Source organism: Notamacropus eugenii, chromosome 3, assembly GCF_028372415.1.
Source record: "Notamacropus eugenii isolate mMacEug1 chromosome 3, mMacEug1.pri_v2, whole genome shotgun sequence".
Classification (NCBI taxonomy): Eukaryota; Metazoa; Chordata; class Mammalia; order Diprotodontia; family Macropodidae; genus Notamacropus; species Notamacropus eugenii.
In genome coordinates this window covers 330,031,914-330,048,045 of record NC_092874.1, presented here as the reverse complement: position 1 = coordinate 330,048,045, position 16,132 = coordinate 330,031,914, and the positions used below count along the sequence as shown (strand labels likewise).

Sequence of the window (16,132 nt, the reverse complement as noted above, 5' to 3'; positions counted from 1 at the left end):
AAATCTCCTCCACTTCATTGTTCTATGGCTTCTGCTGCTCTAGTATTTGTTGAGAGTCCTTCTTTACAGGTATTTTATGGGCTGTGGGGGAAGAGCCAGTATATGTGCATCTTTCTATTCCAACATCTTGGCTCTCCCCTCCAGTAACAATTTCAATGTGAATAGCCATGAATTGCTGGTTTTAAATCCATCTATCTGTCATCTACCCTTCAGTTGGCCAGTAGTAGTCGTAACAGGTCCATTCTAAGAAATCTCTATTAAGCATATAGTTTGTGCCCTTTTAATCTGACTCACTCTTGGACAGAAAGCTTACCCCCTGGTCTCTCTTTCTCTTCCTTCTTCTTGGTAGATATTTTTTTAATCATCACAATGAAGTCAGGAGTTATAGTAAGTTTGAGTTCCTACTCTTAAGTTTTCTGACCTTGTGGTGGTTCAGAAAATGGCCACAGGACACTGTTGTTATATTAAATGGGACCATGATACCATCATTGAATTTTCAGAATAACTTAGTTCTGCCCTATGTCTATGCAATTCCCAACCTCCAGATAATTGGAGAGGTATTTGTGTTTCTAGATTCTTTATTTTAGATCTGATCAGTCAGGAGTTCCTTAATGTGTCTCCTGAAGTTATAGGGATCTCTTCCCAATATATACAAACCCTGACATGACAGAAGTAGCTCTGGGAAATCTCTGGCAAAGGTTGGGGACAAAGGAGGAGGCAAGACTTGGAGGAGAGTAGGGCAGAGCTGTGGGTCACAAAAGTTGCAGCTATAGAGCCATGAATTTGTGGAGGGGAGGCAATTAGAAGGGGAGGGGGATTCAATTTGTTTTTTTTTTTTTTAATTTATTTATTTTTAGTTTTCAAAATTGAGTTCCATAAGATTGTGAGTTTTCTATTTTCTCCCCTTCCTTCCCCTTCCCCTACCCCAAGACAACAAGCTGATATAGGCTCTACATGTACATTTCTATTAAACATATTTTCACATTAGTCAGGTTGTATAGAAGAATTATAACAAATGAGGGAAACTATGAAAAAGAAAGATGAAACAAAAGGAAAGAAAGAAAATTGTTGGCTTTTCTCTGCCTTCGGACTCCAAAGTTCTTTCTCGCAGTGTGGATGGCATTTTCCATCATGAGTCCTTTGGAATTGTTTTAGGTCCTTGCACTGTTGAGAAGAGCTAAGTCTATCAAAAAGAGTCATTACTGACTGTGCCTGTTACTGCATACAATAGTCACCTGGTTCTGTTCACTTCACTCAGCATCAGTTCATATAAAGCTTTCACATTTTTCTGAGGTCTGCCTGCTCATCATTTCTTATAGCACAATAGTATTGCATTGGATTTATATACCACAACTTGTTCAGTCATTCCCCAATTGATGGGCATCCCCTTTATTTGCAATTCTTGGCCACCACAAAAAGAGCTGATAGTTTGCATTTTGATAGTGATTTTTGGAGAACTAACAAACATTTTTTTTAAGTGACACATTTTTTTATGTAGAAGCTCTTTCTTTGTTGGGGGCTATTTATATTTTTGATTGCTTGTTTTCAATTCTCAAATTTTCTTTTAGCTGTTGCTAATTTCAGTAGTTTTGAGGGCACAGAAATAATTTGGGTGCGCTGACTTCTGGAATTGTTTCCCAGATATTATTCCAGGTAGTCCCTGTTTATTGTCAATATCATATTTTTCAAAGTATTTTCCATTATTTTCTGGAGATGTAAAGAGCTTATCCAGACTAGCTTGGCTTCATAGCCTAACTGGTGACAGCATGAAAGTGTTATTATGCAATATGTATATTGCTGAATTTAATGGGCTTTGTGTTTATAAGCAAGTTGTGAAGACCTTGTATATGCATCATTGTGTAATATATGCTGATATGTGAATAAGTTACTGAGATTGTTTTCATGATTTTGAGTTCATGTGTTGCTTTCAAGTTTTTCTATGTACCTTGTGTTAATTGCATAGAGCCTTGTTTTCTCATATTATGAATTTTTTGCCTGCATTACTGATGCAGTATTGATGTCACACACGGTGCAATCTCTTTAAAAAAGATGGAAGTTGAAATAGTGTAATTGTGTTGTGGTATATTTGGTATGAAAAAAGAAAAAGCCTAGAGGTCTCCTAATATTTGGGAGAGACCTAGTCAGTCAACAGGTATTTCTTATGTGCTTACTACGTGCCAGGAGCTAGAAAGTCCTAAGGATACAAAGAAAGCCCCTGCTCTCCAGGTAGCTACATCCTAGTCAGTGAGATAACATGTAAACAACTAGGAAGATACAGACATGGTTGGTGAAGAATCTGAAAGAGAAGCCACTCACATCTAGAAGTCCTCCTGCATATACAAAGTGGATTTTGAAGTGGGTGTAGAAAGAAGCCAGGGAAAATAAGTGTTGGATGTGATGGAACAGAGCATCTCAAGCATGAGAGATAAGCAACTGCAAGTATGGCTAATGTAGCTGGATCATGGAGTGCATGGAAGGGAGTCGAGTATAAATGGAAAGTATAAAAGGAAAGGATCCAGTTTATGAGGAACATTAAATGCAATGACCCTGGAGGGGATGGGAAGGAACTGGAACTCATTGAACAGGAAGATGATATGGTCAGACCTGTGCTTTAGACAAAAAAACAAAATCCCCCTTTGGCAGCTGGAAGGAGGGTGGGTTGAAGTAGAAAGAGATGAGGCAAGAAGACAAATTAAAAGATTGTTGCAATAGACCTGAGGAGAGAAGCTGAGGGCCTGAACTAGGGATATGGCTATGAGTGGGGAGAAGGGGTTGCATACACAAGAAGTGTTATGAAGGTAGACACAAGATACGGTTAGTGTCAGAGAACAGCAGTCATTTTAAGAATATTGAACAGGAATGTGAAAATTGCATAGTCAAAATCATTAATGTAAAGGCAGAAGAGGCAACAAAGGAGGTTATTGTGAGGCTACTTGAGACATTGGACCACAGATGCCTCTCTGAGGAGCAATATCTAGAAACCAAATATCTTATTTTTGGCAGCTCGGTGGTGGAGTGGAAAGAACACTGGACCTAAAGTCAGGAAGGCTCATCTTCATGGGTTCAAATCTGGCCTCAGATACTTACAACTTGTGTGACCCTGGGCAAGTCACTTAACACTTTGCCTCAGTTTCTTCATCTGTAAAATGGGCTGGGGAAGGAAATATCTCTGCCAACAAAACCCTAAATGGTGTCATGAAGAGTCAGATATGACTGAAAAATGACTGAACAACCACGGTACCCATTAAGCTGTTAAAGCTTAATGTTACTCTGAGACTTTTGAGACAACAGGTATAATAGTCTACCATCTAAGAAAGAGCTCCTCACACAAAAAAGTGATAACAAAAAGGAATTTTTCTCACAGAAAATAGATGTCACAATTGAGTCTGAAAATATCTCTCTGTTTGTAGTTAAGATGGAGGCCACATTCTATGTGTGATCTGAAATCACAAAAACCTAAGGTTAGCATTTTTTCTGCACAAGAATTGCCTTTCCCCAGGATAATAGCACTGAGAGTCTCAAGTGGGAGAGACAACAGTGAGAATAAAACAATTGAAGGTGCCTGAGGCAGAAGGCAGGTTGACCGAGAGCTTCAGAAAGAAAGCCTCAATGAGAGTCAATCACTTCCTTGGTGCTCACCCAGACACCAGCTTTGGCTGAACCTTCGAAGAAGATGGGGCAGTATAGGAACATGATGCTGACTTTGTGTCTAATACTGCGATGTAAAGGTGATAAGGTCAGGTGAGTGGGTACTCAGGGTAAAGAGGTGCCTGCTGGGACTGATGCTGAGAGGTGGGAGAGATCCTGAGAAAGCTGTTGTTGGTGTTCAGCCTCCATTTTCAAAGAGGACCGATGACATCACAAGGTGATAGCTGGACTTGTTCCTGAATTGGATTTAAGTAAAACTCTGACTACACAGATTTTTGTTGTTGTTGTGTCCATGACATCAAGATGATGACATGACTTGCAGTTGACTTTGATTTGAGGGAGGCAGGGCTGTGCAAGGTCACCAACTTCACTTTCTTCTCCTGAGCCATCTGGGTCCAGTGACCTGATATTCATCAGGATGGTAGGGATGCATTAGTCACAGTATGGAAGGGCTAGAGATTCTGGCTTCTCTTCCCCATCATCCTACCCTGCTGAATAACCCAGATATCCAGTCCTTTCACCTTCACTTTAAACAGCAAATAAATAGACCCTCACACCTAGCTCCTGCATTTCTCATTTTTATTCGACAGAAATAGTCACTCTCCCTGTACAGATTTAAAAAAAAACAACAAAATGCCTTTAAGAAACGTGAAGAAAAGTTGGGAGGAAGGGCCCATGGCCAATCTCAGTGGGCTGGGAGGGAGGGCAGCACATGGAGCTAACCAACTCATTTCAGTCTAACCCTCTCCCTCACCCCACCCCAGAGAAGCTTACTTATGGTCCCCTCCTCAGCCCATGGTAAACTCAGGAGTCTGACTAAGAGAACACCAGGTCCCTCCTGTCATTGTGAACTTAAGGTTGGGGAACCCCAAAACTGTACCTTTCACTACTCATACCCTCCCCACCCCAAACTCCCCAAAACACGTGAATCCCCCAAAACTCAGATCAACATTTCACAGGAACAAAGAAAAAAGGAAAAGGTTGTTGACATGGGTCTTGTGCATCCAGTCTCCTCTATGCAGGGAGAAAAGATTACTAACAATGCCTGGAGACGGATAGTTCAGAACTTAGGGCAGAGGTAGGGAACCTGTGGCCTTGGGGTCACACGCAGCCCTCTAGGGCCATCACACCACAAGCTGATTCAGTTCAACAGAGCTCCCTTGCCTTTGAGTTGCAGTTGTAATGTGTCTACTGGCCAAGAATGAGGGGTGAAGCTAATCCTTTGTTTGTACTCAGGCCACCAGGAAGTCAGGTATGTCAGTAGCTTGAGCCTTTTATGCCCTGAGGCAAAGAAATCTCAAAGACATTTTTAATACCTTTTAAGGAAAAGACTAAATTGACTTGCATGGGAGTGGGGAATTAGAATGTTGATTCCAATATACCTCCCATTAGTTAATAAAATGTTTTTTGACCAGTTCAGGGAAAGGATCTTCCTTAAAGATACAGTGTGGATTCAGCTGAGCACATTTTTTAAGTGCTGGTAATACTATCAGTCTGACTACTAGTCAGAAGCCTCAAGGAGACCCCCAACTCCTCATGAACTGGCTTTTCTACTCACCCTTAGTCCCTTGAGCCGATTAAGGCTCAAGGACAGTTTCAATGCTTTTTAAAGCATCGGATCTTAGGAAAACCATGCTCAGCCTACAGAGGAGGGTTCTAGAAAATATTCCTATCATAATCACAAGCTCAACCCATGTGGAAGAGAACTCACAGTCTTTCCCAGAAAATCCACTAGTCTTCCTGACTTTCCTATTTCTGTTGAGGATACCACACCATCTATCTAGGCATCCAGGTTAGCAACCACGGAGTCATTCTTCACTCTCATAGCCTATCAATTGTGAAGGAAAAAGAGTTGATAAAAATGCAATACTATGCATTTAGGTGCCTATATGGTAGAAAGATCTATTTAACATTATCTTTACCCAAAGCTGTAGAGAGATATCCAAGCTGGCATCCTCCTCCTCCTCCTCCTCATCATCATCATATCATCTGACATGACTCTTGCCCCCAAGATAATTTCAGACATTTTTAGGAATGTCAAAGAGGGGAGGGACATCTTAAATAAAGCCTAGGGTAACCTTACAGAATGGAGCAACCATATCTTCAAGAGATAGAGGGAGGAGATTGCCCTCAGGTTACTGTGACGTCACATGGGAGGGAGGGAAAGGAAGGCAGTGTTCTTATCTAGGCATCCTTTGTTAGATTTCTGGTTAATACGTTTCATCCGTTCACCTATGGAAAGGTCCTTTTTCCTTTCGTCCAGATTTGTTCTCCCAATTTTCCAAGGAACTTTTCTTAGGTATCTGGAAAGGGGCGTAAAGAAAAATATACTTTTTTAACATTTCTAGAAAAACTAAAAAGGAACAATGGCTAGATGGCTCAATGGATAAAGCACTGGACCCGGAATCTAGAAGAACCAAGTCCAAATTTTGCCTCAGATCCTTACTAGCTACATGACATAAGGCAAATCATCACATATCCACTGCCTCACTTTCCTCATCTATAAAATGAGATACCTGCACCTTCCTTTCTAGTGAGGACAAAATGAGATAATCTATGAAAAGCACTTAGTAAACCCTAAAGCACTATATAAATGCTACCAATTTTATTATTCATAACAGTAATATCAATATCCTCCCATAGTTAATAAGTCTTATCCATTCTACCCACACATTTCTCAAGTCAATCCCCTTCTCTCTACTAATGGGACTCCCAACCATAATTCAGTCTTTCGTTACCTCTCAAATAAACTACATCAGATAGCCTTCTATTTAGTCTCCCTGACACAAGAGTCTTTTTTTCCAACTATCAAAGTGATCTTTCTACAGCACGGGCCCCACTAAGTCACTCCTCCTCCAAAAGCTACATTGACTCCTTATATCCTCCTCTAAGATCAAATACAAAGCTCTCTGTTTGGTATTTTAAGAAAGTCCCTTACAAACTGGCTCAAACATAAAGCTTAGTGGTGTGTCAGGCTGATTATAAGACGTGGAGGCAGGAAGACCTCACGTCATGACCATGGATAAGCTACTTATCTTCTCTCAACCTTAGTTTCCTCATTTGTCAAATGGGGTTAAAACGGTGAGATTCAAAGTAGATAAAACAAGTAAAGTGCTTTAGAATCATTCAAAATTGTTACTTTTAGCTATTGCTACTACTACAACATTTTCAGGCTTATTGTGCATTACTATTCTTTCCATAGTCCACTATCCAGGCAAAGTGACCGTACCATTCCTTGTGCACCATAATACACCTCTCTTCTCAGGGCCTTTATATCGGTTCTCCTCCATTTCTGGAATTAATCAACAAGTACTGATTAAGTGCTTTCTGACTGGCAAACTGCAGAGCTTCTCTGACGATACCAAGCTCCTCATGGAAATGAAAGTCATTCTTCTCAATATCAACATTCTCCTCATGTTACAGGATGCAGGGAGCAGGACATAGAATAACTGGGTCCAAAAATTTAAAAAGAAGCATCCCACAGAGGGCAATGGAGAGGCATCGGGAGGGTTTGAGCAGTCTACTCCATAAAACTAATGAGGAACTCTAAAGAACAGGCCTGAGACGGGTCAATGAAGAAATGTAGGAGAAGAGTTGTCACAAGAAGAGTTGATCACAAGAGAAGGGAAAGAATGATGGGTGCTCAGAAAGTGAAAAGCATCTCCAGAATATTTGGCAGACCTCTGTTAAACTGCTGGGAAGATATCCACAAGCTGGAAAGGGATGGATGGTGGCAGTATTCATCTTTGGAGGGATCTCCCAAATGAGACAGATTAGGATTCATTTGGTTATCCTTCTCGACCTTCTCCCAGCATTTGACCCCCTGGAGGGGGGAGGGAGATTGAATATATACAACCTATATCAAAGTGCTTACTGTCTAAGGGAGGGAGTAGGGGAGGGGAAGGAGGGAGAGAGAGAAAATTTGGAAGTCATAAAATTTTTAATAAATATTTAAAATTGTCTTTACTTGTATGAACTGATATTGAGTGAAGTGAACAGAACCAGGAGAACATTGTGCATGGTAACAGCAACATTGTTCTGATGACCAACTTTGATGGACTTGGCTCTTCTCAGCAAAGCAAGGATCTAAGACAATTCCATAAGAAGCATGATAGAAACTGCTATCCACATCTGAACAAAGAACTGTGGAATCTGAATGCAGAAAGAAGTAGACTATTTAAACTATTTCTTTTTGTTTATTCTTTCTTGTGGTTTTCCCCTTTTGTTCTGATTCTTCTTTCACAACATGAACTTTGGAGAGAACAGTTTCAGTTGGATGATGAGGTCTGGTGCCAGGCTGCTAGGAGTAAGAACTGATTGAGAGGAAAGGAAATGGAGGCACCAACTGTAGATGGACTTCTCAAGTTAACCACAAAAGGGAGGAGAGATAGAGAATGATAGCTAGCAGGAATCACAGCAATGTTTTGAGGATAATGGAGACACAGGCACTTTTGTGGACACTAGGAGAGGCAGCTAATAGACAGGGAGCAACTGAACATTAGTGAGAGAAGAGAGATCTACTGGAGAAGGTAGCTCTCAGTATGAAAGTGTGACTTTCCCACCTCCACACTTTGTCCACTTTTTTCTGCCTAGAATGCTGTCCCCACATGGCCAATTGAAACCCTCTCTCTACTACCGGACTCATTTCCAATGCCATCTCTACAAGGAAGCCCACCTCTGACCCAATCTGACACTAAAATCCCAACTTCACAAAGTAGTCAATTTGATTATATTTTAATGGTCCGTCTCTCATTAATTAAAGTATATTATGTTTTTCTGCCCATAAGTATCATCCTCCTCCATAATTTAGTTCTCTGGCGGCTCAGGTCCCTACCTTGTAAATTTCCTGACAGAGTCCTCATACAGAAATTCTCAGGATTTGGAGTGAGAGGGCCTGGGTTTGAATCTTGTTTGACCTTGGACAAGTCACTTAGACCTTGAGCCTAGGTTTCTTCATACATAAAATGCAGGGCTGGAAGCTCTCCAGCTCTATCTCTATGATTATTCTCTAAACTGTAGAAATTAATGAAATAGTTAATATAGAAATGGTTTATCTGGGTCACCTGGGCCAAGCCACTGATCTCAGTCCTGCATGGCAACAAGTCTATTCCTCCCTCCCTCCTACCCACTTCCCAACTCGAACCCCGAGTCAAGCAGAGGCCCTTTAGGAGAAGCCCTAACCCTTTTCACCTTCTACAATCAAAGGAAGATAAAGCAGCCTCCGGAATCACTAAAGCCCTCCCTTCACCTTCCCCCGTTCCTTTGCATCTCCATCCCTAAGGCAACAGCAAAACTCGACAGGTTGAAGACAAGGAAGCATCGTGTGCCACGAGTCTTTGACTCAACAGTGGCCCCACCCCTTCATCCCTGCACAGCCAGTGGCTATTATGGGAGGTGGGACCAGGCAGGCTTAACGCTGGACATTTGCTTAAAAGAGGAGCCACCGGACCCAGGGCTGAGCAAGCTACCTCCAGCACGCTTAGGGGTCCGGCTCTCCCCAGGTCCCGCCGCTGCTGAGACGCTCAGGTGAGGGCGGGGCGAGCCGCAGCTCCCAGGTCCGAGGGAGGGGCTGGGAAAGGGGCAAAGGCCTTAGGCTCTGCGGGACCCCCGGGATGGGAGGAGAGAAAGAGGACAAGACTGGGTTTCGGAAGGGGAGGTTGAGGAAGAGTTTGTAGTTGCTGTTGGCAGGTACGGCTGCGAACCGAACTCGGAGAGGGTGTGTGTGTGTGTGTGTGTGTGTGTGTGTGTGTGTGTGTGTGTGTGTGTGTGTGTGTGTGTGTGTGTGTGTGTGTGTGTGTGTCTGTCTGTGTGCTTGTGTGTGAGTGTGTGTCTGTGTTGTGTGAGTTCTACCTGCGTGGGGGATGGGGTCGGTTGACTTTAGATCAATGTATCCTTCCTCGGAATCTCCGCAGGAAGGTTGTCAGGAAGCTCAGATGGGGGAGCATCTGGAAAGCCCTCTGCAGACCTTACAGAGCGTTCAAGGGATGTTTGCCTTTATTTGGATTATCACTACTCTTATGGAAGCGCAGGGAGCTGAGCCCGCACCTTTTGCAGTCTGGGATGTGTTTTTGGCCTGCACTAAGTGGGAAAGGATCAGGAGGCGGGGGCGTTGAGGGCGGTCAGCTTTTGAATGGATTTGGAGATGAGGAGTAGCCAGCCCCGCGATGAACTGTGACTTCCTTCCCGGATCTGATCTGGGACTGTTCTTTCCTTTCCTTGGTTTCTTCATTCCTGATGACCTGGAGCGTTTCTGGATTTCCTCTGGTTGCAGGCAATGCAGACATCCCTGGACGGGGGGCTAGGAGAGTGTAAATGGAGTTGCTTGAGTCTGTGTGTCGGATTCTGCCCCAGAGGAGAAGGAAAAGCTCTCCTCCTGGGCTACTCTCCTACAGTGCCCTGCAAACCCCTCAGCACGTGCCCCAGAGCTGGGGCATGGGGATAGTGTTGGGAGTGGGGCTCGTGGTCTCCAGCCAAGTCCCTTCTGTCTGGTGTTGGTGGTGGTCCTGACTTACAGGGGCACCTCCAGCTGACCTCCTTTCCCAGCGTCGATAGGTGGAGATTGTTAGGAGAGGCAGACAAAAAGTTGTTTTGAATGCAGGTGTTTTAGATGCCCAGAGTTTGTGTGACCTGCTTCCTGTATCCTTGTATTTGTAAAAGACGAATTTTGGCCTGCAGGGTCTTTAAATCTAAGGTTGAGAAGATCTGAAAATCTTGAGGTGGCTTTCTCTCTGTGCTGCAGAAAAGGTTTTCCTCCTCTCCCACTCCCTCCATCAACAGCTGACTGTAAAGCCTTACCTTTAGACCCTATAAGATCATAAATTTAGAGTTGGAAGGGACCTTAGGGAAACTGAAACCCTGAGTTGAAGTAACATGACCATATTTGTCCATATGGTAGTCAGTGGTAGTGATCAGGACTGAACATTAATGTCAAATCTAGCTCTTTTCTGGGCTAATATGTTGCTTGGTCATGCTCCTGAGAAACGGAACTGGTTTGAGTACTGGAGAAGGGGCATTTGATGACTAGGTTTAGGGAGAGACTGAGAAATGTTGTAGTGGCTTAAAGAGAAACATTCATTTAGTACTTATTTTGTGCTAAGCATGGGGGTTGTAAAGAGTCAAAAGACAGTCCCTGCCCTCAATATAGCAGTCATCTGCAGACGTTTGCTAGGATACCTTACACACACGTATTACAAAAAGTTGTGAGCGCTTGCCCAAAATATATGTACATTTATTTCTATAAGTAATACATGTGCTACTGTGCTATTAAACACAAATAGAAGTTCTTTAAAGTATAGGATAAAAATGAAATAATATGATCCTGGGAGCGATAGAAACACAGGAGTATAATAGAGATGATAAGAGCAAAATGGTCACTTTAGAATGATTTGGGCTGCTATGAGAGGATAGGATGGAGTGGAGGAAGACTTGGGGCAGGGAGATGAGTTAGAAAGCTCTTGAAAAGTCCATTGGGAAGGTGGTTAGTGCCTGAAATAGACTATTTTGAAGACAAATTGGAGAGATACTTTGGCAATTAATTGGATAGGTGGGGTGAGGGAGAGTTGATGGTAAGAATGAGGTTGAGAACTTTGGAAGGAAGGTGGTATCCTTGAGAATAATTACTATCCTGGTTTGGAAGTGTAATGGTTTGGAGGAGAAAGATAATGTAATAAAACCTGCATGTCCCATACCATCCTACCGCATCTTGTGGGATGTACAGGAAGAAGATAGTCTTTTATTAGTCTGTGCTCCAGCTACAATCTTTCCTTTGTCCCATTTTCCCAATGGCTGCTGCTTGGTAGTAGTTTCATCACAGCCACCTTCTGTTGGGGGAGGTTGGGAACATGAGAGAGAAGGTTGAGTAGGAGATTATTGGTGTAATTGGATTAGAGACAGGTCTTATAGGTTGACAGGGAGTGGGGTGTGATTTAACCTTAGCCTCTGAGTGATTAACCATAATGATAGTAATAATTTTAAAAATAGCTATTGCTTTAAGATTTCTAAAACACTTTATCTCATTTTACCCTCGAAAGAACCTTGTGAGGTAGGTACTGTTATTATTCCTATTTTTGCAGATAAAAATACTGAGGCTAAGAGTGGTTAAGTGATTTGCTTACAGCCCCACAGCTACTACTAATTATCAGAGGTAGGATTTCAGCTCAGATCTTCCTCACCCTAGGTCCAGCACCTGTCCACAGTGCTACCTGCCTCTAAGCCGCTGTGCTTCAGCTTCCATCTGGGGAGGCACAGCCATATAATTTAGGAGCACATTTCACCTTAGGTGTCAGTTTTAATGATTGTACTATTAATATAAGCACTTAATCAAATATTGTTTTTCTACTGGGAAGATTGTGTTTATTTCCCCCACCCCCAAAAAAAGGAACTTGAATTTTTGGTTTGGCTTGATTTTTAATTGTACACATTTTGTATCTCTTTCTTTATTTCCATTTAAGGTTGGGAACATGAATTTGTACCTGTGTTTAGTTTTCCTGTGCTTGGCGATAGCAGCTGCTGCTCCACAATTTGACCAGAATTTAGATGCTAAATGGGAACAATGGAAGTCACAGCACAGAAAGACCTATGGAGGGGTAACCTTTAAACTCCTTTTTAATCCCAACTATGTTGAGTACAACATGTCAAAGGTAGACTTATAAAATGACCTTTCCCAAGAAACCAGTGGTTATCCAGACAAGAGCTTCATTTGCTCAAGATTGCTGCTTTTCCCACAGGCTAGAGAGGTTGGAAACCCTTCTGGGACAGCTCACTATTCCAACTAGGTGCTAACCAAGTTATTCACAATGGATTTGGCCTGAGGACAGTTTCACTTGAATGTGTAATAATATAAGCAGAAGCTTATTGAACCTCACATTTTTGTACTTCCAGAATGAAGAAGATAGTAGGAGGAGAGCAACATGGGAGAAGAATTTGAGAATGATTGAAATGCACAATCTGGAGTACAGTGCTGACAAACAGAGTTTCCGGATGGAAATGAACAAGTTTGGAGATATGGTGGGTGTATTGTCACAATCTGATGTTAATACTGAGTTAGTTATCTTTTGATCCCAATACACTTAATATAAACCACCTTTCTCTTCATTTTAGACCAATGAGGAATTCAGACAAGTGATGAATGGCCTTAGACATGACAGATTTCAAAGAAAAACCAAAGGAAATCTGCTTCATGAGCCTCTCTTTGAACAGCTCCCTGAATCTGTAGACTGGAGAACAGAAGGTTGTGTAACTCCTGTTAAGGATCAGGTATTAAAAGTTGCTTAGGCTTAATCCATAGATAACTGAGATAAAACTCAGTGAAGCTTATAATTAATAAATGGAGGTTATGTCTCAGATCTGTGACTTGAGTCCATTTCCATATTTAAAACTGCTTAGGTCTGTCTTATAAAGATGACTAAGATTATCTTGGAAACTGACCAATGCTTTCTTTTGACTTTTGCAGGGTTCATGTGGTTCTTCCTGGGCATTTAGTGCAACTGGGTCCCTGGAAAGTCAGTGGTTCCTTAAGACAGGCAAACTTGTTTCACTTAGTGAACAGAATTTGGTTGACTGTGCTAAGGATGAGGTCAACCACGGCTGTGATGGTGGTTTGATGGATCATGCCTTTGAGTATGTGAAGAAAAATGGAGGCATTGATACAGAGGAATCCTATCCCTATCGTGGAGTGGTAAATATGTTATTGGATTTCTCAACATTTTGAGTTAGCTGTATTTGAAAGGAAAGTCTCAGTTTGGGGGATAGGAATTGAGGAGACCTGCAAAGACTGAAGACTTCAATCCCCACCTTCCTAACTGAATAAAACTACAACTGAATCCAAAATATATTATCACCTAAAATTAGCTGCCTTCACTATGTGTACAATTGCTCACTGAGTGGAAATCTTAGGAATATGTAGAGTGTCTTAGACACTTTATAGGTCATTTGATCAGACATCTTCATTTTACAATGACTTGTTCAAGATCACAAACACAGTAATAAGTGGCAAAGTCTGGAATGGAACCTAGGTTGCCTGACTCTAAATCCATTCTGGCCTTTGTGCCCTATCCTTAGGCCTTCCTGACTCCTAGTTCCCACAAGTACCTCCTTAGGAGCAGGGAATGAAATGACAATGAAATCTAATATTGCATAATAGCTGCTGACATTTGTATCATCCAGAAGGTTTACAAAACATGTCATTCACTTAATCTCATTTGATCCTCAAACAGCCCTGTCTGGGGGAGATATTATCCTGATTTTTCTGATAACCTCTCCACCTCAGTCTCATGATCACATGGCTTGTAAGTGCAGAGCTAGAATCCAAACTTGATCTCATTGGGCTAAGCTACAATTAATAGGCACTTAGAGTTGTTAATTAATTGGTTGTTTTATGCCAGTGCTTTCAAACCCAAGTAGAAATCAGGTCTACTGAACCATATATTAGAATCCATGGGGGATGCATATTGACATAGGAGTGATGTGTAGGAATGTTACCAGCCTTCTGGTTTACACTATGCTGCCTTCTTTCAAAGTGACTTTCAAATAATCCTTCACCCACCCACATCCAGCTCTTTTCTTGAGCTATTCATCTGATAAATTGATGGGAGAGCATTACCAATAGATTTATTAATTTTGTAACCATCAATTTTAAATACATCTGGCCAATACCACTGATAATATTAAACCAAACCTTTTACTTGTTTCATTTTAAAAGGATTATGAGTGTTGGTATAACCCAAAAACCACAGTGGCTAATATCACTGGATATGTGGACATCCCATCAGGGCAGGAACGTGCTCTCATGCAGGCTGTGGTAAATGTGGGCCCCATCTCTGTTGGTGTTGATGCAAGCCATGAATCCTTCCAGTTCTATGACTCTGGTAAGTATCTGTTCTTCTTTATTTCTGTAACAATTCACTTAATCACATTATTGTCATTCAGTAGTTAGTATTTCTCAAGTTCATTTTTCCCTTGAATATCCTAGGTGTTTATTATGAACCTGAATGCAGTAGTGAAGCACTAGATCACGGAATGCTGGTTGTGGGCTATGGTATTGAAGACACTGAAGAAAAATACTGGCTTGTCAAGAACAGGTAAAGTAACAGTGTAACTGTGACTGAAGTAACAGTGACTTGTTTGTTTTTCATTTTGAATAAAGGAGGAGGAATAAGAAGGGTGGAGTGCCTGGGACCCTGTGAAATAAAGAAGGGATGTTTGTGGGTTGAAGGACCCAGAGTAGATTGAGAGTCCTCCAGTGTTTCTTTGTAATTTCCATGACCACTGATGACTTGAAAACCAAAAGATTTCCTGTTACCTAGTTTATTGGACTATCCTAAAACAGTTATTATTAGAATGACTCATAAAGTGCTATAGAAATAGGATTTCACTTGAAAAACCTGAAAGCCCTTATTATTAAGTGAATGATTGTCATGAATAGGGCAACTGGGTGGCCCAGTAAATAGAGAGGCCTGGCCACGGAGTCAGGAGGACCTGTGTTCCCAGAGAATCTCCATTTCCTAGCTGTGTCACCCTGGGCAAGTCACTTAACCTTGCTTACCTCAGTTTCCTCATCTGGAAAATGACCCAGGGATGGAAATGTCAAACCCTTCCAGAAGCTTTGCCAAGAAAACCTAAAAATAGGGTCATGAAGAGTTGGCCACAAGTAATCATCTACATGACCACAAAGTTGTCACGAGAAAATATTTTCATTGTTTTCTTAAAGATCCACCTCATTTTCTGAGTCACATTATATGTCAGGATTTTGTGCCCCCAAAGTCAAAATTTGAAATTTTATACTTAACTTTCTTTTCAGCTGGGGTGAAGATTGGGGCAATGATGGGTACATTTTAATGTCCAGAGATGAGGATAACCACTGTGGAATAGCGACATTAGCAAGCTATCCTATAGTATGATGTGACTGAAGGAAGATTGCTTCACAGAGAGATGGCACCTGATCTATATCAATATGGATCAAACACTTGAATCACCTAGGATCCAAGTTGTAATATGAGTTTCTTCTGACATTTTCACCTTTGTGAAATGTAAACACTACTTTGTTATAAATAGCTTTTAATATTGCTTAATTCAAAAGCATATACATTTTCATTTGAAAATTGTAGATATAAAGAGCTGTACCTTTTTCAATAAACTTTGATTCAGTATATATGAACTTTGGGAGAGCTGATTTGCTTCAATGTGTTAAATTTTTAGCAGGAGAGAAGAAAGGTTTCTAGTTTTTGGTCCTGGGTCAAGAGCCAAGCTGTGACTACAGATTGTTTCTGGGATAGAATCCAACATTTTGTACCCCACCTCATTCCAACATACTGATTGAAGTGCAAATCTGTAGGTCTGGGTGTGGCTTTGACATAACTTCAGTCTCTTGAAAAACAAAACATAGGAAAGTTATATGCCATTTTTCAGGAGTCATTGGTTATCAATGTACAGGTTTGTTCTTGGACTCTCAAATCTGTTTCTAATCTAAATGTAGAAATAAATGTAT

General features: G+C 41.5%; 1 protein-coding gene across 3 annotated transcripts in view; it reads left to right on the top strand.

Annotated features, from left to right (window-relative positions):
• Positions 1–15,802, top strand: part of LOC140496768 (procathepsin L-like) — a 39,646-nt gene extending 23,844 nt beyond the window's left edge. The window contains exons 1-8 of one of the 3 annotated variants that reach the window (XM_072596939.1): positions 9,018–9,174; positions 12,099–12,233; positions 12,529–12,654; positions 12,748–12,903; positions 13,100–13,324; positions 14,348–14,513; positions 14,618–14,726; positions 15,446–15,802. In XM_072596939.1, coding sequence (XP_072453040.1) covers positions 12,108–12,233; positions 12,529–12,654; positions 12,748–12,903; positions 13,100–13,324; positions 14,348–14,513; positions 14,618–14,726; positions 15,446–15,545 — 1,008 coding nt within the window. In that variant the 5' untranslated portion in view covers positions 9,018–9,174; positions 12,099–12,107 and the 3' untranslated portion in view covers positions 15,546–15,802. Of the gene's footprint in view, positions 1–9,017; positions 9,175–12,098; positions 12,234–12,528; positions 12,655–12,747; positions 12,904–13,099; positions 13,325–14,347; positions 14,514–14,617; positions 14,727–15,445 lie in introns of those variants that run through there. The other 2 variants (XM_072596938.1, XM_072596940.1) reach the window with 2 other exon arrangements.
• Positions 15,803–16,132: the final 330 nt, after the last annotated feature.